Source organism: Grus americana, chromosome 29 (genome assembly GCF_028858705.1).
Source record: "Grus americana isolate bGruAme1 chromosome 29, bGruAme1.mat, whole genome shotgun sequence".
NCBI lineage: Eukaryota > Metazoa > Chordata > Aves > Gruiformes > Gruidae > Grus > Grus americana.
This window is the reverse complement of record NC_072880.1, coordinates 1,832,116-1,855,862: the sequence shown is the minus strand read 5'-3', so window position 1 is coordinate 1,855,862 and position 23,747 is coordinate 1,832,116. Positions and strand designations below refer to the sequence as shown.

The following is a 23,747-nucleotide window of genomic DNA, read 5'->3' as shown; positions in this document are numbered from 1 at the left end:
CTGCAGGGTGCAGGAGCCCAAAGTGGGGAGAAGACAGGGAGGCCCAAGAGGGAGAAGCTGTTGTAGAAGGGGACGAGCACGGTCGTGGCCGCAGACGACCATCTGGTGGAGGGACGTGCTGCCAAGGGCAGACAGGAGGGAGCGAGGCAGCTCCCGCAGTAGCCCCTGACAACATCCTGTGTGAGAGCTGGCTGGGATGGACTAGGGATCCCAGCCTGCCAGTCGGGGTATTTGGGTATGGAGGAAGAATCAAGACAACCCAAGGGTCGACATTGCAGTGCAACACAGCTTTTATTGCAGTTTGAGGGGAGGAGGGAGATGGGAGAAGAGCAGAGTGCTGGTCGGGGGCAGCCCACGTCTCCTGGCAGCGGGCAGAGCGACAGCGAGCATCAGCCGTGCCGCAGGGACAGGCACCCAGTGCGGGTCTCTGTCATCAGGGGCAATGAGTGCTGAAGGGATGCTGAAGCGGGGCAGGAGGAAGGCAGAGCTGGGCCCCAAGCAGGCACGAGGTAGCCAAGCGCTGGAGCCCAGCAATGCTAAAGGGATGTCTTTCCTTCGGTGGCCATGTCGGGATGTGCCAGGGGATTCTCCGGAGCTCTTCTTCATCAATGACCGGACCCAGTGTGAGGTTTAGCAGGGCCCACAGCTGCCACTGAGGTACCTGTGGCCTCGGGCCCAGCCGCCATATCCACAACCCCCAAAGGCTCCGTAGCCCCCATAAAGCCCATAGCCTCCATAGCCCCCAAGGCCTCCATAGCCCCCAAGGCCTCCAAAACCGCCACGGCCTCCATAACTGCCACCGTAGCTCCCTGCAACGCTGGGCGCTCCCGCCGAGCCAACAACGCTGTGCTGCGGGAAGTTGCTGAGGATGGGCCCGGGGAAGGTGATCACCGAGGCCGGGGGCTGGATCACCACCGTGGAGTCGGGGCACTGCCGCACGCAGGGCTCGTTGACGGTGTCAGCCAGAGGGGCCGGGGCGGCCACCCCACCGGAAGGGACGCACAGGCTGGAGCAGGACATCTTTCAGGCAGGCAGAGAGTCCTGGAAAATGCGCCAGGGATTAGGCAAAGGTGCGAAGAAGGGGCTGTATGAAGGGAGGCGGGGAGAGATCCCCAAGAGGCTTCCAAGAGCTGGACTTACCCTGTTGATCAGGAGAGTCAAGCAGAGGAAGCGGGATAGAGGGCTGTGAAGCCCTCAGCTCTTTTATACATGTCCCAGGCTGCCCGAGGCATCGGCCGAGGGGGCGGTGGTGGAAACCCCGGGGAATCATCAAATCCAGCGTACAAGCTTCATGATACTGATTTCATGTGAGTCGAGGCAATTATATGCCTCCTCTTTGGGGACATTGTCATACAAACGTGTCCTGGAGATTATAGGGGTGATGGAAGGGCTAGACCGTGACACATCATTACATGTAAGACAATGCGTTGTGTTAGCTGAACTCACGGTCAATAAATCCCGATCTGTCCCTAATCCCCCATTTTGCCTTTGTAGAAGAGACCTGAGAATCTTGCCGAAGTGGCACAGCCATTATACCTGTCATTACCTCTCTGTTACGGGCTGGTAAACAGACGTACCGGGAGGTTGGGTAAAAATAGAAACAATTCCACACAAACGGTGTGATTCCCAAATGCCAGCAACAGCTGCGTATCTCACAGTCTTGGGGTTCACAGACATCACTATCAATTGCTGACCTCCAAGACTCCGGAGGATATTTGAATTTTTAGGTCCATTTTGACAGCAATGCAAAGAGTAGAGGAGATGAGTGCCTTGTGTGGCAGAACCCCAAATGCACAGGGAGGCTGGTAGAGAGGTTGATGGACATGACAGTGGGATAGAGCAGAGGAGACCTCTGAGAGGGGGGATGTGTATGGAAGAGCAGGAGAGCAGCAACTGTACCAAGTCACCGTCAGCTCCTTCAGACTCATGTGTATGACCTCGGTCCTCCCTGAGCCCTCTCTGCAGGGACTCGATAACTCAGGTGGGCATTGAGGGCTGTGCCAGGAGAGGCTGGCCAAGCTGCAAAGGCAGCCAGGCGGCACGTGGCCACGCTCCCCACAAGCACAGGCACAGGCACGCTGGGCACCGCTGGCTCTGGGTGCGCGGCTTGGCTGCTGCTGAGTGTGGCGTAGTTGAGCACAGCAATCTTGTGAAAGATGCCCAAGATTCCTCTGCGTAAGCAAAGTGGGGGGATTAGGGACAGATCAGGGTTTATTGGTGCCGCGAGTTCAGCTACAGCAGCGCTATGCCTTTCATGTAATGATGTGTCACGGTCTGTCCCTCCCATCACCTCTTTCTTCTCCAGGGCACATTTGCACGCCAGTGTCCCCACTGAGAAGGCATATAATTGTCTCGCCTCACTATCTGTGTCATGAAGCTTGTCCACTTGAATTCATAATTACCTGGGGTTTTTGTCACCGCCCCCTCGGCCAATGCCCCGGGCGGTCTGGGACACGTATAAAAGAGCTGAGGGCTTCACAGCCCTCTATCCAGCTTCCTCCGCTTGACTCTCCTGATCATCGTGGTAAGTCCAAGTCTTATGTCCCTCTATCCTTCCTCAGCAGTGGCTTTCTCACGGGATCTCCTGCTGTCTTCTCCACCACGCTTTCATAGCGCATAGGTAGGATGCGATGGGGCTGTTTCAGAGCTATGGAAAGGATGGAAATTTGGACTTGTTGGTACGAAGCCCTGAGGACACCAATGCGCTCAGGTCCTTTGGGAGCTCGGGGATTTTCCACCTGCTTTGGAAGAGGGAGGTTTTCCTGACTCCTGTGGGCAAGTCAGGCGCATGGAGCATGAGGGAGCAAGGGTTTATAGCAGCATTTCACCTCTGCAACGTGTTTTTGCTCTGACTGCCTGAGATGATGCAGAGCACGTCCTGGGACACAGGTCCCAAGTGAAGGAGAGGCAGGAGGGATTTGGGATCAGGCCTTGCACTGAGCCAGAGCTCTGCCTTGTCTTGCAGCTTTACCTGCTGAACCAAAGGATGTCCTGCTCCAGCCTGTGCGTCCCTTCCGGTGGGGTGGCCGCCCCGGCCCCTCTGGCTAACACCGTCAACGAGCCCTGCGTGCGGCAGTGCCCCGACTCCACGGTGGTGATCCAGCCCCCGGCCTCGGTGATCACCTTCCCCGGGCCCATCCTCAGCAACTTCCCACAGCACAGCGTTGTTGGCTCGGCGGGAGCGCCCAGCGTTGCAGGGAGCTACGGTGGCAGTTATGGAGGCCGTGGTGGTTTTGGAGGCCTTGGGGGCTATGGAGGCCTTGGGGGCTATGGAGGCTATGGGCTTTATGGGGGCTACGGAGCCTTTGGGGGTTGTGGATATGGCGGCTGGGCCCGAGGCCACAGGTACCTCAGTGGCAGCTGTGGGCCCTGCTAAACCTCACACTGGGTCCGGTCATTGATGAAGAAGAGCTCCGGAGAATCCCCTGGCACATCCCGACACGGCCACCGAAGGAAAGACATCCCTTTGGCATTGCTGGGCTCCAGCGCTTGGCTACCTCGTGCCTGCTTGGGGCCCAGCTCTGCCTTCCTCCTGCCCCGCTTCAGCATCCCTTCAGCACTCGTTGCCCCTGATGACAGAGACCCGCACTGGGTGCCTGTCCCTGCGGCACGGCTGATGCTCGCTGTCGCTCTGCCCGCTGCCAGGAGACGTGGGCTGCCCCCGACCAGCACTCTGCTCTTCTCCCATCTCCCTCCTCCCCTCAAACTGCAATAAAAGCTGTGTTGCATCGCAATGCTGACCCATGGTTTTTCCTCATCCTTCCCTCTTCTTTCCAACTTCCCCCAAGCCTCCGGGCGGGTTGGTCTGCACTGCTTGAATCTCCCAGGGTGGTGCCCTTGGAGCATTTGGGCAGTTTGCTCAGTGGGATACAAGTGATGATGACAGTCCCAGCTGGGTCTTGCAGAGCACATCCCACTGAGCTTCCTCTGGTCTCCCGTCAGCAATAAACACCATACCTTCCCAAAGCCCTCTTTGGTTACGTGAAAGTGCCCTAGGTGCCCGGCAGAAGCTCGTCCAAATCCTCTGCAAAACCAGCATGCCTGCCATTACCCCCTTTCGTTGGCTTCTTGCTAGTCCCATTTGGAGGTGCAGGGACACGGGGAGACGAGCGCTGCATGGACAGGGCCGCTGGCCATGTCCCCCTGCCCAGCTCGAGGTGGGGGCCACTGGGAAGGGGTGAGACAGAGACACAGCCAGGTCTTCCCAAGTTTCCTTTCAGAGCCATGAAATGGCCACGGGTAGCCATCCAGGCACATGAAGCACAACGCTCTTGGAGCAGGAGGTTGGATTGCCTGCCTTCCTCAGGTCCCTCCCTTCCCCAAGCATCTTCTGACTGCGTGATCTGGGCACTGCAAGGTGGTCTTGGACAGGGACGGTTCCGGCCAGAGGTATCAGAAGGGCAGTGTGGCAGCATGTTGGTCACTGCTGGGGAGCTCGAGGAAAGATGGGTCATCCGCAATTGTGAACACAGAGGGTGGGAAAACAGGCAGCCAAATGGCAAGACAAGGGATTGGTTTTTACCATTGCCTGAAGGGAAGTTTGCAGGTCTTCTCTTCCCCTCCAGAATGATTCGATCTCTGCCCATCCCCGCATCTGGCCAGGTCCCCCTGCACTGACTCTCAGCCATCCACCAGGTCCTGGCTCCCGTGGTGTCCTCTGCATGTCTGCTGAGGGCACAGTGGTGGAAGGGGATTTTGGTGACCATGGCTGCTGCGTCTGCGTGCTCTGGGGCGGTGTGGCAGCGTGGGCTTCTTTGTGGGCTGCTGTGCGAGGAAGAACACCAAAGGGCCGGCAAAGTCTGGTCGAGAGCACTGGCCCGTGGGCTCATTCCTGGGCAGAGCTGTGTCCCCATGCGGTGGGTGTGTGACAGAGGGAATGCCAGGAAGGGCTTCTGCCTCAGCGCAGGAGGAAAAACGAGAGAAGGTGCAGGGGTGCAGGAATGTGGTGGGGATGGAAGCATGGCAGCTGGGGATGTGCTGGGGGTTGCTCACCCTCTCCCCTATTGACCCATGGCCTCCCAAGAGGCTCTGACCTGGGCCTTTGCCGTTGGAGTGACTTTGTTGGCATCGCAATCCCCGCAGCCCTGGGGCTGTAGGCAGCCCGTGGGGAATGGGCAGAGCGGGCAGGAAACTCAGTGTGGGGCCCAACAGCTCTTTAAGGGCTGCAGGGTGCAGGAGCCCAAAGTGGGGAGAAGACAGGGAGGCCCAAGAGGGAGAAGCTGTTGTAGAAGGGGACGAGCACGGTCGTGGCCGCAGACGACCATCTGGTGGGGGGACGTGCTGCCAAGGGCAGACAGGAGGGAGCGAGGCAGCTCCCGCAGTAGCCCCTGACAACGTCCTGTGTGAGAGCTGGCTGGGATGGACTAGGGATCCCAGCCTGCCAGTCGGGGTATTTGGGTATGGAGGAAGAATCAAGAAAACCCAAGGGTCAACATTGCAGTGCAACACAGCTTTTATTGCAGTTTGAGGGGAGGAGGGAGATGGGAGAAGAGCAGAGTGCTGGTCGGGGGCAGCCCACGTCTCCTGGCAGCGGGCAGAGCGACAGCGAGCATCAGCCGTGCCGCGGGATCAGGCACCCAGTGCGGGTCTCTGTCATCAGGGGCAATGAGTGCTGAAGGGATGCTGAAGCGGGGCAGGAGGAAGGCAGAGCTGGGCCCCAAGCAGGCACGAGGTAGCCAAGCGCTGGAGCCCAGCAATGCCAAAGGGATGTCTTTCCTTCGGTGGCCGTGTCGGGATGTGCCAGGGGATTCTCCGGAGCTCTTCTTCATCAATGACCGGACCCAGTGTGAGGTTTAGCAGGGCCCACAGCTGCCACTGAGGTACCTGTGGCCTCGGGCCCAGCCGCCATATCCACAACCCCCAAAGGCTCCGTAGCCCCCATAAAGCCCATAGCCTCCATAGCCCCCAAGGCCTCCATAGCCCCCAAGGCCTCCAAAACCACCACGGCCTCCATAACTGCCACCGTAGCTCCCTGCAACGCTGGGCGCTCCCGCTGAGCCAACAACGCTGTGCTGCGGGAAGTTGCTGAGGATGGGCCCGGGGAAGGTGATCACCGAGGCCGGGGGCTGGATCACCACCGTGGAGTCGGGGCACTGCCGCACGCAGGGCTCGTTGACGGTGTCAGCCAGAGGGGCCGGGGCGGCCACCCCACCGGAAGGGACGCACAGGCTGGAGCAGGACATCTTTCAGGCAGGCAGAGAGTCCTGGAAAATGCACCAGGGATTAGGCAAAGGTGCGAAGAAGGGGCTGTATGAAGGGAGGCGGGGAGAGATCCCCAAGAGGCTTCCAAGAGCTGGACTTACCCTGTTGATCAGGAGAGTCAAGCAGAGGAAGCGGGATAGAGGGCTGTGAAGCCCTCAGCTCTTTTATACATGTCCCAGGCTGCCCGAGGCATTGGCCGAGGGGGCGGTGGTGGAAACCCCGGGGAATCATCAAATCCAGCGTACAAGCTTCATGATACTGATTTCATGTGAGTCGAGGTAATTATATGCCTCCTCTTTGGGGACATTGTCATACAAACGTGTCCTGGAGATTATAGGGGTGATGGAAGGGCTAGACCGTGACACATCATTACATGTAAGACAATGCATTGTTGTAGCTGAACTCACGGTCAATAAATCCCGATCTGTCCCTAATCCCCCATTTTGCCTTTGTAGAAGAGACCTGAGAATCTTGCCGAAGTGGCACAGCCATTATACCTGTCATTACCTCTCTGTTACGGGCTGGTAAACAGACGTACCGGGAGGTTGGGTAAAAATAGAAACAATTCCACACAAACGGTGTGATTCCCAAATGCCAGCAACAGCTGCGTATCTCACAGTCTTGGGGTTCACAGACATCACTATCAATTGCTGACCTCCAAGACTCTGGAGGATATTTGAATTTTTAGGTCCATTTTGACAGCAATGCAAAGAGTAGAGGAGATGAGTGCCTTGTGTGGCAGAACCCCAAATGCACAGGGAGGCTGGTAGAGAGGTTGATGGACATGACAGTGGGATAGAGCAGAGGAGACCTCTGAGAGGGGGGATGTGTATGGAAGAGCAGGAGAGCAGCAACTGTACCAAGTCACCGTCAGCTCCTTCAGACTCATGTGTATGACCTCGGTCCTCCCTGAGCCCTCTCTGCAGGGACTCGATAACTCAGGTGGGCATTGAGGGCTGTGCCAGGAGAGGCTGGCCAAGCTGCAAAGGCAGCCAGGCGGCACGTGGCCACGCTCCCCACAAGCACAGGCACAGGCACGCTGGGCACCGCTGGCTCTGGGTGCGCGGCTTGGCTGCTGCTGAGTGTGGCGTAGTTGAGCACAGCAATCTTGTGAAAGATGCCCAAGATTCCTCTGCGTAAGCAAAGTGGGGGGATTAGGGACAGATCAGGGTTTATTGGTGCCGCGAGTTCAGCTACAGCAGCGCTATGCCTTTCATGTAATGATGTGTCACGGTCTGTCCCTCCCATCACCTCTTTCTTCTCCAGGGCACATTTGCACGCCAGTGTCCCCACTGAGAAGGCATATAATTGTCTCGCCTCACTATCTGTGTCATGAAGCTTGTCCACTTGAATTCATAATTACCTGGGGTTTTTGTCACCGCCCCCTCGGCCAATGCCCCGGGCGGTCTGGGACACGTATAAAAGAGCTGAGGGCTTCACAGCCCTCTATCCAGCTTCCTCCGCTTGACTCTCCTGATCATCGTGGTAAGTCCAAGTCTTATGTCCCTCTATCCTTCCTCAGCAGTGGCTTTCTCACGGGATCTCCTGCTGTCTTCTCCACCACGCTTTCATAGCGCATAGGTAGGATGCGATGGGGCTGTTTCAGAGCTATGGAAAGGATGGAAATTTGGACTTGTTGGTACGAAGCCCTGAGGACACCAATGCGCTCAGGTCCTTTGGGAGCTCGGGGATTTTCCACCTGCTTTGGAAGAGGGAGGTTTTCCTGACTCCTGTGGGCAAGTCAGGCGCATGGAGCATGAGGGAGCAAGGGTTTATAGCAGCATTTCACCTCTGCAACGTGTTTTTGCTCTGACTGCCTGAGATGATGCAGAGCACGTCCTGGGACACAGGTCCCAAGTGAAGGAGAGGCAGGAGGGATTTGGGATCAGGCCTTGCACTGAGCCAGAGCTCTGCCTTGTCTTGCAGCTTTACCTGCTGAACCAAAGGATGTCCTGCTCCAGCCTGTGCGTCCCTTCCGGTGGGGTGGCCGCCCCGGCCCCTCTGGCTAACACCGTCAACGAGCCCTGCGTGCGGCAGTGCCCCGACTCCACGGTGGTGATCCAGCCCCCGGCCTCGGTGATCACCTTCCCCGGGCCCATCCTCAGCAACTTCCCACAGCACAGCGTTGTTGGCTCGGCGGGAGCGCCCAGCGTTGCAGGGAGCTACGGTGGCAGTTATGGAGGCCGTGGTGGTTTTGGAGGCCTTGGGGGCTATGGAGGCCTTGGGGGCTATGGAGGCTATGGGCTTTATGGGGGCTACGGAGCCTTTGGGGGTTGTGGATATGGCGGCTGGGCCCGAGGCCACAGGTACCTCAGTGGCAGCTGTGGGCCCTGCTAAACCTCACACTGGGTCCGGTCATTGATGAAGAAGAGCTCCGGAGAATCCCCTGGCACATCCCGACACGGCCACCGAAGGAAAGACATCCCTTTGGCATTGCTGGGCTCCAGCGCTTGGCTACCTCGTGCCTGCTTGGGGCCCAGCTCTGCCTTCCTCCTGCCCCGCTTCAGCATCCCTTCAGCACTCGTTGCCCCTGATGACAGAGACCCGCACTGGGTGCCTGATCCCGCGGCACGGCTGATGCTCGCTGTCGCTCTGCCCGCTGCCAGGAGACGTGGGCTGCCCCCGACCAGCACTCTGCTCTTCTCCCATCTCCCTCCTCCCCTCAAACTGCAATAAAAGCTGTGTTGCACTGCAATGTTGACCCTTGGGTTTTCTTGATTCTTCCTCCATACCCAAATACCCCGACTGGCAGGCTGGGATCCCTAGTCCATCCCAGCCAGCTCTCACACAGGACGTTGTCAGGGGCTACTGCGGGAGCTGCCTCGCTCCCTCCTGTCTGCCCTTGGCAGCACGTCCCTCCACCAGATGGTCGTCTGCGGCCACGACCGTGCTCGTCCCCTTCTACAACAGCTTCTCCCTCTTGGGCCTCCCTGTCTTCTCCCCACTTTGGGCTCCTGCACCCTGCAGCCCTTAAAGAGCTGTTGGGCCCCACACTGAGTTTCCTGCCCGCTCTGCCCATTCCCCACGGGCTGCCTACAGCCCCAGGGCTGCGGGGATTGCGATGCCAACAAAGTCACTCCAACGGCAAAGGCCCAGGTCAGAGCCTCTTGGGAGGCCATGGGTCAATAGGGGAGAGGGTGAGCAACCCCCAGCACATCCCCAGCTGCCATGCTTCCATCCCCACCACATTCCTGCACCCCTGCACCTTCTCTCGTTTTTCCTCCTGCGCTGAGGCAGAAGCCCTTCCTGGCATTCCCTCTGTCACACACCCACCGCATGGGGACACAGCTCTGCCCAGGAATGAGCCCACGGGCCAGTGCTCTCGACCAGACTTTGCCGGCCCTTTGGTGTTCTTCCTCGCACAGCAGCCCACAAAGAAGCCCACGCTGCCACACCACCCCAGAGCACGCAGACGCAGCAGCCATGGTCACCAAAATCCCCTTCCACCACTGTGCCCTCAGCAGACATGCAGAGGACACCACGGGAGCCAGGACCTGGTGGATGGCTGAGAGTCAGTGCAGGGGGACCTGGCCAGATGCGGGGATGGGCAGAGATCGAATCATTCTGGAGGGGAAGAGAAGACCTGCAAACTTCCCTTCAGGCAATGGTAAAAACCAATCCCTTGTCTTGCCATTTGGCTGCCTGTTTTCCCACCCTCTGTGTTCACAATTGCGGATGACCCATCTTTCCTCGAGCTCCCCAGCAGTGACCAACATGCTGCCACACTGCCCTTCTGATACCTCTGGCCGGAACCGTCCCTGTCCAAGACCACCTTGCAGTGCCCAGATCACGCAGTCAGAAGATGCTTGGGGAAGGGAGGGACCTGAGGAAGGCAGGCAATCCAACCTCCTGCTCCAAGAGCGTTGTGCTTCATGTGCCTGGATGGCTACCCGTGGCCATTTCATGGCTCTGAAAGGAAACTTGGGAAGACCTGGCTGTGTCTCTGTCTCACCCCTTCCCAGTGGCCCCCACCTCGAGCTGGGCAGGGGGACATGGCCAGCGGCCCTGTCCATGCAGCGCTCGTCTCCCCGTGTCCCTGCACCTCCAAATGGGACTAGCAAGAAGCCAACGAAAGGGGGTAATGGCAGGCATGCTGGTTTTGCAGAGGATTTGGACGAGCTTCTGCCGAGCACCTAGGGCACTTTCACGTAACCAAAGAGGGCTTTGGGAAGGTATGGTGTTTATTGCTGACGGGAGACCAGAGGAAGCTCAGTGGGATGTGCTCTGCAAGACCCAGCTGGGACTGTCATCATCACTTGTATCCCACTGAGCAAACTGCCCAAATGCTCCAAGGGCACCACCCTGGGAGATTCAAGCAGTGCAGACCAACCCGCCCGGAGGCTTGGGGGAAGTTGGAAAGAAGAGGGAAGGATGAGGAAAAACCATGGGTCAGCATTGCAGTGCAACACAGCTTTTATTGCAGTTTGAGGGGAGGAGGGAGATGGGAGAAGAGCAGAGTGCTGGTCGGGGGCAGCCCACGTCTCCTGGCAGCGGGCAAAGCGACAGCGAGCATCAGCCGTGCCGCGGGATCAGGCACCCAGTGCGGGTCTCTGTCATCAGGGGCAACGAGTGCTGAAGGGATGCTGAAGCGGGGCAGGAGGAAGGCAGAGCTGGGCCCCAAGCAGGCACGAGGTAGCCAAGCGCTGGAGCCCAGCAATGCCAAAGGGATGTCTTTCCTTCGGTGGCCGTGTCGGGATGTGCCAGGGGATTCTCCGGAGCTCTTCTTCATCAATGACCGGACCCAGTGTGAGGTTTAGCAGGGCCCACAGCTGCCACTGAGGTACCTGTGGCCTCGGGCCCAGCCGCCATACCCACAACCCCCAAAGGCTCCGTAGCCCCCATAAAGCCCATAGCCTCCATAGCCCCCAAGGCCTCCATAGCCCCCAAGGCCTCCAAAACCACCATGGCCTCCATAACTGCCACCGTAGCTCCCTGCAACGCTGGGCGCTCCCGCCGAGCCAACAACGCTGTGCTGCGGGAAGTTGCTGAGGATGGGCCCGGGGAAGGTGATCACCGAGGCCGGGGGCTGGATCACCACCGTGGAGTCGGGGCACTGCCGCACGCAGGGCTCGTTGACGGTGTTAGCCAGAGGGGCCGGGGCGGCCACCCCACCGGAAGGGACACACAGGCTGGAGCAGGACATCTTTCAGGCAGGCAGAGAGTCCTGGAAAATGCACCAGGGATTAGGCAAAGGTGCGAAGAAGGGGCTGTATGAAGGGAGGCAGGGAGAGATCCCCAAGAGGCTTCCAAGAGCTGGACTTACCCTGTTGATCAGGAGAGTCAAGCAGAGGAAGCTGGATAGAGGGCTGTGAAGCCCTCAGCTCTTTTATACATGTCCCAGGCTGCCCGAGGCATCGGCCGAGGGGGTGGTGGTGGAAACCCCGGGGAATCATCAAATCCAGCGTACAAGCTTCTTGACACTATCTTCATGTGAGCTGAGACAATTAAACTCCTCTTCATTGGTCACTTTGACATGCAAATGTGCCATGGTGAAGAAAGACGTGATGGGAGGATCAGATCAGAATAGAGTATTACATGAAACGCAAGGTGCTGCTGATGTAGCTGACCTGGCGTCAGCAATAAACCCCACTCTATCCCTAATCCCCCCACTTTACTTACATGCCAGAGTCCTGTGCATCTGGCAGAAGTGCTTTACAATCCTGAGTACAGACATCACGCCTGTCATTACATCCCTTTTACAAGCTGGTAAACAGAAGCACCAGGAGGTTGGGCAAAGGGAGAAGCTGTTCCACACACTCAGAATGACTCCTATGTGCCCAGTATCTCCCAGTGCCCATGAGGACTGGGGACATTTTGGGGCAAAAGTTCAGGAGCATACCTCAGCCTGGCCCTCTCCATGCCCATGTGTGACAGGGTGCATTTGGGGAGCTCTGATTAACAGCCATGCAAAGAGTAGAGGCACTCTTTGCTGTGTGGGGTGAAGACCCCCATGTGCATGCGCTGATCACAGATGTGGGTGGGCAGCAGAGAGATCAGGTGGCAGGGTCATATGTGAGGTGGGACGTGTACAGAGGAGATGGAGGGCAGGAAAGGTACCAGGACACTCTCGGCTTCCTTGGCCATGTATCTGCAAGCATGGTCCTCCCCAAGCCCTATTGAGGGCTGTGCCAGGAGAGGCTGGCCAAGCTGCAAAGGGAGCCAGGTGGCACGTGGCCACGCTCCCCACAGGCACAGGCACAAGCACAGGCACAAGCACAGGCACAGGCACAGGCACACAGGCACAGGCACGCTGGGCACCGCTGGCTCTGCGCGCGTGGCTGGGCTGCCGCCACTGAGTGTGGTGTGGTTGGGCATGGCAATTTTCTGCAAGATACCCATGACTCTTCCACGTAAGCAAGTAGGGGATTAGGGAAACATTTATGTTTATTGGTGCTACAGTAGCACCTTGTCCTTCATGTAATAGTCCATCATGATCTGACCCTCCCATCACCTCCTTCTTTTCCAGAACACATGTTCTCGCTGAAAGACCTAATGAGGAGGTGTTTAATTGCTTCGAGTCACATGAAATCAGTATCATGAAGCTTGTACGCTGGATTTGATGATTCCCCGGGGTTTCCACCACCGCCCCCTCGGCCGATGCCTCGGGCAGCCTGGGACATGTATAAAAGAGCTGAGGGCTTCACAGCCCTCTATCCCGCTTCCTCTGCTTGACTCTCCTGATCAACAGGGTAAGTCCAGCTCTTGGAAGCCTCTTGGGGATCTCTCCCTGCCTCCCTTCATACAGCCCCTTCTTCGCACCTTTGCCTAATCCCTGGTGCATTTTCCAGGACTCTCTGCCTGCCTGAAAGATGTCCTGCTCCAGCCTGTGCGTCCCTTCTGGTGGGGTGGCCGCCCCGGCCCCTCTGGCTAACACCGTCAACGAGCCCTGCGTGCGGCAGTGCCCCGACTCCACGGTGGTGATCCAGCCCCCGGCCTCGGTGATCACCTTCCCCGGGCCCATCCTCAGCAACTTCCCGCAGCACAGCGTTGTTGGCTCGGCGGGAGCGCCCAGCGTTGCAGGGAGCTACGGTGGCAGTTATGGAGGCCGTGGTGGTTTTGGAGGCCTTGGGGGCTATGGAGGCCTTGGGGGCTATGGAGGCTATGGGCTTTATGGGGGCTACGGAGCCTTTGGGGGTTGTGGATATGGCGGCTGGGCCCGAGGCCACAGGTACCTCAGTGGCAGCTGTGGGCCCTGCTAAACCTCACACTGGGTCCGGTCATTGATGAAGAAGAGCTCCGGAGAATCCCCTGGCACATCCCGACACGGCCACCGAAGGAAAGACATCCCTTTGGCATTGCTGGGCTCCAGCGCTTGGCTACCTCGTGCCTGCTTGGGGCCCAGCTCTGCCTTCCTCCTGCCCCGCTTCAGCATCCCTTCAGCACTCATTGCCCCTGATGACAGAGACCCGCACTGGGTGCCTGTCCCTGCGGCACGGCTGATGCTCGCTGTCGCTCTGCCCGCTGCCAGGAGACGTGGGCTGCCCCCGACCAGCACTCTGCTCTTCTCCCATCTCCCTCCTCCCCTCAAACTGCAATAAAAGCTGTGTTGCATCGCAATGCTGACCCATGGTTTTTCCTCATCCTTCCCTCTTCTTTCCAACTTCCCCCAAGCCTCCGGGCGGGTTGGTCTGCACTGCTTGAATCTCCCAGGGTGGTGCCCTTGGAGCATTTGGGCAGTTTGCTCAGTGGGATACAAGTGATGATGACAGTCCCAGCTGGGTCTTGCAGAGCACATCCCACTGAGCTTCCTCTGGTCTCCCGTCAGCAATAAACACCATACCTTCCCAAAGCCCTCTTTGGTTACGTGAAAGTGCCCTAGGTGCCCGGCAGAAGCTCGTCCAAATCCTCTGCAAAACCAGCATGCCTGCCATTACCCCCTTTCGTTGGCTTCTTGCTAGTCCCATTTGGAGGTGCAGGGACACGGGGAGACGAGCGCTGCATGGACAGGGCCGCTGGCCATGTCCCCCTGCCCAGCTCGAGGTGGGGGCCACTGGGAAGGGGTGAGACAGAGACACAGCCAGGTCTTCCCAAGTTTCCTTTCAGAGCCATGAAATGGCCACGGGTAGCCATCCAGGCACATGAAGCACAACGCTCTTGGAGCAGGAGGTTGGATTGCCTGCCTTCCTCAGGTCCCTCCCTTCCCCAAGCATCTTCTGACTGCGTGATCTGGGCACTGCAAGGTGGTCTTGGACAGGGACGGTTCCGGCCAGAGGTATCAGAAGGGCAGTGTGGCAGCATGTTGGTCACTGCTGGGGAGCTCGAGGAAAGATGGGTCATCCGCAATTGTGAACACAGAGGGTGGGAAAACAGGCAGCCAAATGGCAAGACAAGGGATTGGTTTTTACCATTGCCTGAAGGGAAGTTTGCAGGTCTTCTCTTCCCCTCCAGAATGATTCGATCTCTGCCCATCCCCGCATCTGGCCAGGTCCCCCTGCACTGACTCTCAGCCATCCACCAGGTCCTGGCTCCCGTGGTGTCCTCTGCATGTCTGCTGAGGGCACAGTGGTGGAAGGGGATTTTGGTGACCATGGCTGCTGCGTCTGCGTGCTCTGGGGCGGTGTGGCAGCGTGGGCTTCTTTGTGGGCTGCTGTGCGAGGAAGAACACCAAAGGGCCGGCAAAGTCTGGTCGAGAGCACTGGCCCGTGGGCTCATTCCTGGGCAGAGCTGTGTCCCCATGCGGTGGGTGTGTGACAGAGGGAATGCCAGGAAGGGCTTCTGCCTCAGCGCAGGAGGAAAAACGAGAGAAGGTGCAGGGGTGCAGGAATGTGGTGGGGATGGAAGCATGGCAGCTGGGGATGTGCTGGGGGTTGCTCACCCTCTCCCCTATTGACCCATGGCCTCCCAAGAGGCTCTGACCTGGGCCTTTGCCGTTGGAGTGACTTTGTTGGCATCGCAATCCCCGCAGCCCTGGGGCTGTAGGCAGCCCGTGGGGAATGGGCAGAGCGGGCAGGAAACTCAGTGTGGGGCCCAACAGCTCTTTAAGGGCTGCAGGGTGCAGGAGCCCAAAGTGGGGAGAAGACAGGGAGGCCCAAGAGGGAGAAGCTGTTGTAGAAGGGGACGAGCACGGTCGTGGCCGCAGACGACCATCTGGTGGAGGGACGTGCTGCCAAGGGCAGACAGGAGGGAGCGAGGCAGCTCCCGCAGTAGCCCCTGACAACGTCCTGTGTGAGAGCTGGCTGGGATGGACTAGGGATCCCAGCCTGCCAGTCGGGGTATTTGGGTATGGAGGAAGAATCAAGAAAACCCAAGGGTCAACATTGCAGTGCAACACAGCTTTTATTGCAGTTTGAGGGGAGGAGGGAGATGGGAGAAGAGCAGAGTGCTGGTCGGGGGCAGCCCACGTCTCCTGGCAGCGGGCAGAGCGACAGCGAGCATCAGCCGTGCCGCAGGGACAGGCACCCAGTGCGGGTCTCTGTCATCAGGGGCAATGAGTGCTGAAGGGATGCTGAAGCGGGGCAGGAGGAAGGCAGAGCTGGGCCCCAAGCAGGCACGAGGTAGCCAAGCGCTGGAGCCCAGCAATGCCAAAGGGATGTCTTTCCTTCGGTGGCCGTGTCGGGATGTGCCAGGGGATTCTCCGGAGCTCTTCTTCATCAATGACCGGACCCAGTGTGAGGTTTAGCAGGGCCCACAGCTGCCACTGAGGTACCTGTGGCCTCGGGCCCAGCCGCCATATCCACAACCCCCAAAGGCTCCGTAGCCCCCATAAAGCCCATAGCCTCCATAGCCCCCAAGGCCTCCATAGCCCCCAAGGCCTCCATAGCCCCCAAAGCCTCCATAACTGCCACCGTAGCTCCCTGCAACGCTGGGCACTCCCGCCGAGCCAACAACGCTGTGCTGCGGGAAGTTGCTGAGGATGGGCCCGGGGAAGGTGATCACCGAGGCCGGGGGCTGGATCACCACCGTGGAGTCGGGGCACTGCCGCACGCAGGGCTCGTTGACGGTGTTAGCCAGAGGGGCCGGGGCGGCCACCCCACAGGAAGGGACGCACAGGCTGGAGCAGGACATCCTTTGGTTCAGCAGGTAAAGCTGCAAGACAAGGCAGAGCTCTGGCTCAGTGCAAGGCCTGATCCCAAATCCCTCCTGCCTCTCCTTCACTTGGGACCTGTGTCCCAGGACGTGCTCTGCATCATCTCAGGCAGTCAGAGCAAAAACACGTTGCAGAGGTGAAATGCTGCTATAAACCCTTGCTCCCTCATGCTCCATGCACCTGACTTGCCCACAGGAGTCAGGAAAACCTCCCTCTTCCAAAGCAGGTGGAAAATCCCCGAGCTCCCAAAGGACCTGAGCGCACTGGTGTCCTCAGGGCTTCGTACCAACAAGTCCAAATTTCCATCCTTTCCATAGCTCTGAAACAGCCCCATCGCATCCTACCTATGCGCTATGAAAGCGTGGTGGAGAAGACAGCAGGAGATCCCGTGAGAAAGCCACTGCTGAGGAAGGATAGAGGGACATAAGACTTGGACTTACCACGATGATCAGGAGAGTCAAGCGGAGGAAGCTGGATAGAGGGCTGTGAAGCCCTCAGCTCTTTTATACGTGTCCCAGACCGCCCGGGGCATTGGCCGAGGGGGCGGTGACAAAAACCCCAGGTAATTATGAATTCAAGTGGACAAGCTTCATGACAACAGATAGTGAGGCGAGACAATTATATGCCTTCTCAGTGGGGACACTGGCGTGCAAATGTGCCCTGGAGAAGAAAGAGGTGATGGGAGGGACAGACCGTGACACATCATTACATGAAAGGCATAGCGCTGCTGTAGCTGAACTCGCGGCACCAATAAACCCTGATCTGTCCCTAATCCCCCCACTTTGCTTACGCAGAGGAATCTTGGGCATCTTTCACAAGATTGCTGTGCTCAACTACGCCACACTCAGCAGCAGCCAAGCCGCGCACCCAGAGCCAGCGGTGCCCAGCGTGCCTGTGCCTGTGCCTGTGCTTGTGGGGAGCGTGGCCACGTGCCGCCTGGCTGCCTTTGCAGCTTGGCCAGCCTCTCCTGGCACAGCCCTCAATGCCCACCTGAGTTATCGAGTCCCTGCAGAGAGGGCTCAGGGAGGACCGAGGTCATACACATGAGTCTGAAGGAGCTGACAGTGACTTGGTATAGTTGCTGTCCTTCTGCTCCTCCATTCATGTCTCCCCTCACACAGGTCCCCGTTTCCTGATCTGACTGCTGTCCCACCCACAGCTCTGCCAGTGCTGTTCATAAATGGAATTTCATCCCACACAGGACCCATCTCCTCTACTCTTTGCATGATCGTCAGGTGAACTGGGGAGGTAAAAATCAAGTTATGCAGTGGCATGATGACTTAGGGATTCCTCTGGCACCCTGTACTGTGATCACCCCATGCCCTGCTAGCATGGGGCCATGGTTGGCATTTGGGAGCTGCCCTGAGTGAGTGGGATAGCTTCTTCCTTTGCCCACCCTCCCAGCACTTCTGTTTACCAGCCCGTAAAAGAGAGGTAATGACAGGTGTGAAGGCTCTGTGCAGGATTGCAACGCACGTCTGCAAGATGCCCCAGACTCTTGAACATAAGCAAAGTGGGAGGATTAGGGATGGATTGGGGTTTATTGGTGCCGCGAGTTCAGCTACAGCAGCGCTATGCCTTTCATGTAATGGCACGCCATGGTCTGTCCCTCCCATTACCTGTTGCTATCCAAGGCACGTGTGCTCGATAGTATGCCCAATTAGCATGGATAGAATTGCCCCACATCACAATTTGTTTCATGATGCTTGTCCGCTTGATTTCATGATTTGCTGGGGCTTTGGGGCTTCAGCCACCGCCCCCTTGGCCAATGCCCCGGGCGGTCTGGGACACGTATAAAAGAGCTGAGGGCTTCACAGCCCTCTATCCAGCTTCCTCCGCTTGACTCTCCTGATCATCGTGGTAAGTCCAAGTCTTATGTCCCTCTATCCTTCCTCAGCAGTGGCTTTCTCACGGGATCTCCTGCTGTCTTCTCCACCACGCTTTCATAGCGCATAGGTAGGATGCGATGGGGCTGTTTCAGAGCTATGGAAAGGATGGAAATTTGGACTTGTTGGTACGAAGCCCTGAGGACACCAATGCGCTCAGGTCCTTTGGGAGCTCGGGGATTTTCCACCTGCTTTGGAAGAGGGAGGTTTTCCTGACTCCTGTGGGCAAGTCAGGCGCATGGAGCATGAGGGAGCAAGGGTTTATAGCAGCATTTCACCTCTGCAACGTGTTTTTGCTCTGACTGCCTGAGATGATGCAGAGCACGTCCTGGGACACAGGTCCCAAGTGAAGGAGAGGCAGGAGGGATTTGGGATCAGGCCTTGCACTGAGCCAGAGCTCTGCCTTGTCTTGCAGCTTTACCTGCTGAACCAAAGGATGTCCTGCTCCAGCCTGTGCGTCCCTTCCTGTGGGGTGGCCGCCCCGGCCCCTCTGGCTAACACCGTCAACGAGCCCTGCGTGCGGCAGTGCCCCGACTCCACGGTGGTGATCCAGCCCCCGGCCTCGGTGATCACCTTCCCCGGGCCCATCCTCAGCAACTTCCCGCAGCACAGCGTTGTTGGCTCGGCGGGAGTGCCCAGTGTTGCAGGGAGCTACGGTGGCAGTTATGGAGGCTTTGGGGGCTATGGAGGCCTTGGGGGCTATGGAGGCCTTGGGGGCTATGGAGGCTATGGGCTTTATGGGGGCTACGGAGCCTTTGGGGGTTGTGGATATGGCGGCTGGGCCCGAGGCCACAGGTACCTCAGTGGCAACTGCGGGCCCTGCTAAACCCCAAATATCCATGGAGTTCAGTGCTGCACCTGCCCCGGCTCTCCACAGGTTGCACCTCTTGTCTTCTAGCACCAGAAGCAGAACAAAGCTTTCAACCACTCTTTAGGCTGTGGGAAACAGCTGCTTGAACTTGCTGGTCCTTGCTTATTTGCACAGAGTATCCTTGCAGATCTTCTGCTGGAGGCTTTAGGGTGTCCAGTACCGTCTCCAAAAGCTCCCCCCTATCTGCGGTACAACGAAGCTGTACTCGTCCTCGGACGAGTCTCCCCTGCTCTGCCCAGCTCTGAGACTCCCACCCTGCAATAGGAAGGGGGAATCTTTGGGTTGTAGCCCTGGGTTGTGCCTTGCTGCCGCCTTATGATTTTTGTGTTTCCAATTCATTGTTTCTGTGTTGTTTTGTTTCCTGCTGTCACTGTCCATTGCATTTTCCTTCCACATTAAAGAATCTGTATTGCATGAAGAATTTTTTTGGTCTGAATTTGTTCATCATTGTGGCTAGAATTATGTCTATAACTGATCAATGAGGTGAAATGTTAGATGGCAATTCAATCGCTAAAAGCATTTGTGGAGGCTCTGAATTTCTCTCAGAAAAGACTTTTGAACTGCACGGTAGGGAAGTTACTACAAAATGATTCACTCCATTACAAAAGACAGATTTCAAAGGTGAATTATCACTTTCTGTTTCATGAGGCCTATAGAGGAATGAAAACTAAACTAGTGGCTCATTTCTTTCCCATTCATACTCTGCACCCTCTTCCCACCAGTCAGTCATGATGCTCGGTGTGATGCACTGAGCATGCACCCTGCAGTGCGGCTGGTGCTTTCAGGAGTGCCATCATCTGTGGGCAGCCCGAGGGCATCCTTCCCCCTGTGTCCTCGGGGAAGCTCTGCACAGCGTGTCAGAGGGCCATGCGTGGGCCGCACATTTCTCCTCCCTGTCAGCTGCACCCAGATATTTAGATATTGCTTTGGGCTTGGGCCAAGGTTCTGGAAAGTTGCTCTGTCCTGAGATGGACATGGCAAATTTGGAAGTGAGCATTACCCGAGCACTTGCAGGGATTGCTGTTACAAGCGACAACTGCCAGGGACTCAGGTGGGTCCTGGGGAGTGTCAAATGTTCAGGACATGTTTAATGACATTGTGTAGAAAAGTATTCCTGGGATTTTGTGATATTTGCACTCAAAGAAGAAATATGGAATACTTATGACCAAGGATAAATAGACTATAATTCCAATTGATAAGAAGAAGGAAATGATTATATGGTAATGAAAACCAGAAGACAGACTTTGGTACAGAAAATTTATTTGAAAAAACACAGCTTTTCTACAGTTCTGGAACAAAATTGTGCAGAATATAAAGACTATCTTTCCAGGGGTTCAGTTAGGCTCTGGCTAATCACCAGGGTAAAAGTGATGCAGTCTATAAAAAATGTTTTTTCTCCTTTGGAGCCATTGCTGTGTGCAGTTTCTAGCATCCTAAAGTCACCTCTCTAAGTTCAGTGTCAATAATATAACTGAAACAAGACAAAGCACAATGTAAGCAGATGACTAAACTGGAAAGCCAGAGGATAACAGCTCTAAACTAAAGGCAAAATGAGAAAATGCACACATGAGCCTGCCTTTCACAGGTGCTGAGCATTTGCAGCTCTCATTGTTTTCAGCGGGAGCGAGACATCACCCAGCACTCGGGCTGGTGCCTCTCAGTGCCACCCCCTATTTGCATCTCGAGTTTCCTTTGCTACTTCTTTAAATTGCTCTGTGCACACCATGGCTGAGCTTAGTATGTCCACCGTTTCCCAGAGCGATATGAATTGCATGGATGTGTCCATTGGGAAGAATAGGTGTAGGAATATTTTGGGGCACACTGTGGCTCAGGTCGGGCAATGACCTGGGGTGCAAGTTTGTCAACTGCTGCCTCCAGCCTCCCTGTCACCTCTGCTGGCAGAGGTGCTGAGGCAGGGGGCTCTGCCAGGGCCACCTCGGAGGGCTCTGAAGCTCCCACGACGGTTTGCTGCGGGTAGGTGGTGAGGATGGGCCCTGGGAAGGTGACGACGACGGGTGGCGGGTATATAATCACCCGGGAGTCCCCGCAGGCCACGACGCAGGGCTCGTTGCTGCTGGTGGCCAGGGGCTGGGGACACTTTGCCTCGCAGGGGTTGGTGCATGCCAGCTGGTTGGAAGCCATTGCCTGGCTGTGGTAGGGGAGTGCCTGCAATTTATTTGCAGAATTAGAAAAAAAACCCCAAAAACCCAACCCACAATGAAACAACCTGTGAGCTTGGTTATTGACGCTTCTAAGCTTGGCTCTGAGAGATCTGTAGACGGAGATAATTTGGATAAAGACAGCAGCTGAGCTCCTTTCTTTGTACCTGCCATTTTTACTTAGCCTGTATCTATCTGTCCTTTCTAATTTGCTGCTTTAAGCTTGCTCTCTTTACTTCTCCTCCTCTGGGAGCAAAACTCCTCCCTTTTCTTTGTGTGCCACCTCCAAAACAGACATCTACTCTAAAACCTCCCAGTCCTTTGTAATATTTCCTGGAAACAAGTCTGAGATTGTTCCCACAGCATCTCTTTTCTTCCCACGCGCAGCTCCTCAGGGCAGCGCCTACAATCTGTGTTTTACAGATGGGACGCAAAGGAGCGAGGGGAAAAAAAATCTGGGTTCTCAATAGATTTGAGTGTTGAGTAATCTGTTCATCAGCCTGCTTAATTTCTGTATTATTTTCCATGCAAATTCCTGTTGTTTCAAAAATGAAAGGCTAAGAATAAATGGGGGGTTAAAAATAGTGGTTTAATAAGTAAGATGCATAGCTTAAAATACTTATATCATGGTGATATTGTCAACCCAAATAAGAAAATTGCAGCTTCAGCTAGGGTACACACATTTAATAGTATTTATTTCTTTCTTCAGATGAAGTCTTCACATAAAAGCTAGTTCTCCGTGGTAGCGCATTGCACAATTTTTTTTTTAAACTTGTAAATCAAAGATACCTTACAGGGATGAATAAAACAAAAGTATTATTTTCTTCTCAGTTAAGTCCTGTGTGCTGCAGTATGCTAGAAATGCTGTTCTCGAGAACATTTGGAAGATGAGGACTAGGGGACATGGCAGCTTTGCAGTATTCCTTACAATAAGTAAATAGCACATGCAGAAGGTTTCTAAGACAGATGATGGGTAGTTCGAAGCTAATCTCTGAAATCAGCAAGTCTTATCCTAAGTATACACGATCCTAAAATATGTAGCCAGCAACACTTTCTAAAAAAATGAGCTATTATATTGCCAAGCATAAAGTAAAAATATCCCGAAAGCTACTTTCCTTCACTTCAGAAGCTCAGTGCTATTTTGCACCAGGTGAATGCACAGGGGAACGGGCAGGGCAATGAGCTCCTTAATCTATTTACTTGTCTCAACTATATTCAGGGGAAAGTGAAAGTATCCTCAAATGTATCACTCTGGGGAGAAAAAAAAGGCAAAAAACATGCATAGCATTTTCCCCTCAAATACCCTTAGGTTAGAACATAGCTTTGACCTAAAACAATGCTGAATTTAATCTCTGTAAAAACACATTAAAATATTAGCAAAGTTTTAATAGTCAGAAATGAAAGCTTATTTCCACTGTTACATCAAGTAGTAGTATCTAATAATCGTTTGGTGTAGCTGCTTGTGACTCCCGATTAAATTAGCTAACGATGGACAGATTACGAACAACAGCAATGCTACATGTCTATAGCTACACAGAACTACAAACAAAGATTTTACTTCAATAGTTACCTATGAAACCTCCCAACCTAATAACTGCTGAATCCCGTAATCATGCTGTATCTGCAAAACCAATGCTAAAATCTATTTTCAGAGCTCTTCTGAAAAATGTTCAGAACTAAGAGATTGAAATTTCTAATTCTCCCATAAAATTAGCAGCCCAGAGCAATCTTGAAATCCCTTGCTTTTATTTTTCCATCCTTTATCCAGCATAGAAAACATTTGTAGAAAGATGCTTACTAATATCTCAGAGTCAGAATATTTATGCAGGATTTAATCCCGATTTTAACGAAAATTCATGCTAAAGCAAAATTAAACTCAAGATTTTCATATAGTTGTCAAATCAGACTTACTCAGCGTACCGGAGAGCACAAGTCAAGAGAAGTAGTTAGAAAAGCCTTGCACGGTGAGAGTATTTATACCCTTTCTCAGATTGCCTGGAGGAGCTGAGACACCCTTTGTGTAAAGGGCCTTAATTACTTATGAAGCAAACTTTGTTGCATGTATTACTCCTGCAGTTGCAGTAATTGTTTTGCTCACTGTTTATGATTATCTAAAGCTGAGTTAGGTAATAATACAAAATGCAGATGGTAACTTGCAAGTTCTTTTCATCTTGAAATTTCCTGGTTTTACTCTAGTGACTTCATTAAGAATTAAAAAAAACACTAAGAATTAATAGATTTCTGGTGACTTATCTTTGCTAAAAACACAACTGCATGGGGAGTTTCGGATGTCAGTGGCACAGTGTGTCAGCACACGCAGGATTTATTTTCCTTATTCAAAATACAAGCTAACATCTAGTATTTGTCTCCATGCCTAGATAAATCTCTAGAAACACAGGGTTTGTTTTCCATCTGATATAATGTTAATGAGGTCTAGAGATGTGTTCTTACCTAAGCCAGAGGAAGTATCTGGTGCAAAAACTTTAAAGAGCAATACTATCACAGAGTTATCTTTTAAATAAAAATGAAGCCATCTCAAATTATGAAGCTTAAAATGAGGAGTTGATTAAATAAGTGTTTTACATATTTCATGCTGCATCAGG

The 23,747-nt window shown here is 55.0% G+C and overlaps 9 protein-coding genes across 9 annotated transcripts; 4 read left to right on the top strand and 5 right to left on the bottom strand.

Annotated features, from left to right (window-relative positions):
• Positions 1 to 630: 630 nt before the first annotated feature.
• Positions 631 to 1,020, bottom strand: LOC129197733 (claw keratin-like). The gene has a single exon (XM_054806433.1). The coding sequence runs from the start codon at positions 1,018 to 1,020 to the stop codon at positions 631 to 633; it is 390 nt and encodes a 129-aa protein (XP_054662408.1).
• A 1,966-nt stretch (positions 1,021 to 2,986) lies between these two features.
• Positions 2,987 to 3,376, top strand: LOC129197726 (claw keratin-like). The gene has a single exon (XM_054806425.1). It carries the CDS (start codon positions 2,987 to 2,989, stop codon positions 3,374 to 3,376), a length of 390 nt encoding a protein of 129 aa, XP_054662400.1.
• A 2,416-nt stretch (positions 3,377 to 5,792) lies between these two features.
• LOC129197742 (claw keratin-like) lies at positions 5,793 to 6,182 on the bottom strand. The gene has a single exon (XM_054806442.1). It carries the CDS (start codon positions 6,180 to 6,182, stop codon positions 5,793 to 5,795), a length of 390 nt encoding a protein of 129 aa, XP_054662417.1.
• A 1,966-nt stretch (positions 6,183 to 8,148) lies between these two features.
• Positions 8,149 to 8,538, top strand: LOC129197741 (claw keratin-like). Its single transcript, XM_054806440.1, has one exon. It carries the CDS (start codon positions 8,149 to 8,151, stop codon positions 8,536 to 8,538), a length of 390 nt encoding a protein of 129 aa, XP_054662415.1.
• A 2,416-nt stretch (positions 8,539 to 10,954) lies between these two features.
• On the bottom strand, positions 10,955 to 11,344 carry LOC129197743 (claw keratin-like). Its single transcript, XM_054806443.1, has one exon. It carries the CDS (start codon positions 11,342 to 11,344, stop codon positions 10,955 to 10,957), a length of 390 nt encoding a protein of 129 aa, XP_054662418.1.
• A 1,666-nt stretch (positions 11,345 to 13,010) lies between these two features.
• Positions 13,011 to 13,400, top strand: LOC129197740 (claw keratin-like). The gene has a single exon (XM_054806439.1). It carries the CDS (start codon positions 13,011 to 13,013, stop codon positions 13,398 to 13,400), a length of 390 nt encoding a protein of 129 aa, XP_054662414.1.
• Positions 13,401 to 15,816: 2,416 nt separating this feature from the next.
• LOC129197638 (claw keratin-like) lies at positions 15,817 to 16,206 on the bottom strand. The gene has a single exon (XM_054806271.1). It carries the CDS (start codon positions 16,204 to 16,206, stop codon positions 15,817 to 15,819), a length of 390 nt encoding a protein of 129 aa, XP_054662246.1.
• Positions 16,207 to 18,550: 2,344 nt separating this feature from the next.
• On the top strand, positions 18,551 to 18,940 carry LOC129197640 (claw keratin-like). Its single transcript, XM_054806273.1, has one exon. The coding sequence runs from the start codon at positions 18,551 to 18,553 to the stop codon at positions 18,938 to 18,940; it is 390 nt and encodes a 129-aa protein (XP_054662248.1).
• A 1,779-nt stretch (positions 18,941 to 20,719) lies between these two features.
• Positions 20,720 to 21,127, bottom strand: LOC129197486 (beta-keratin-related protein-like). The gene has a single exon (XM_054805976.1). The coding sequence runs from the start codon at positions 21,125 to 21,127 to the stop codon at positions 20,720 to 20,722; it is 408 nt and encodes a 135-aa protein (XP_054661951.1).
• Between the last annotated feature and the right edge of the window lie 2,620 nt (positions 21,128 to 23,747).

Excerpts from the sequence above, each read along its gene's own strand:
- LOC129197733 (XM_054806433.1), bottom strand. The coding sequence starts at position 1,020 with ATGTCCTGCTCCAGCCTGTGCGTCCCTTCCGGTGGGGTGGCCGCCCCG.
- LOC129197726 (XM_054806425.1), top strand. The coding sequence starts at position 2,987 with ATGTCCTGCTCCAGCCTGTGCGTCCCTTCCGGTGGGGTGGCCGCCCCG.
- LOC129197742 (XM_054806442.1), bottom strand. The coding sequence starts at position 6,182 with ATGTCCTGCTCCAGCCTGTGCGTCCCTTCCGGTGGGGTGGCCGCCCCG.
- LOC129197741 (XM_054806440.1), top strand. The coding sequence starts at position 8,149 with ATGTCCTGCTCCAGCCTGTGCGTCCCTTCCGGTGGGGTGGCCGCCCCG.
- LOC129197743 (XM_054806443.1), bottom strand. The coding sequence starts at position 11,344 with ATGTCCTGCTCCAGCCTGTGTGTCCCTTCCGGTGGGGTGGCCGCCCCG.
- LOC129197740 (XM_054806439.1), top strand. The coding sequence starts at position 13,011 with ATGTCCTGCTCCAGCCTGTGCGTCCCTTCTGGTGGGGTGGCCGCCCCG.
- LOC129197638 (XM_054806271.1), bottom strand. The coding sequence starts at position 16,206 with ATGTCCTGCTCCAGCCTGTGCGTCCCTTCCTGTGGGGTGGCCGCCCCG.
- LOC129197640 (XM_054806273.1), top strand. The coding sequence starts at position 18,551 with ATGTCCTGCTCCAGCCTGTGCGTCCCTTCCTGTGGGGTGGCCGCCCCG.
- LOC129197486 (XM_054805976.1), bottom strand. The coding sequence starts at position 21,127 with ATGGCTTCCAACCAGCTGGCATGCACCAACCCCTGCGAGGCAAAGTGT.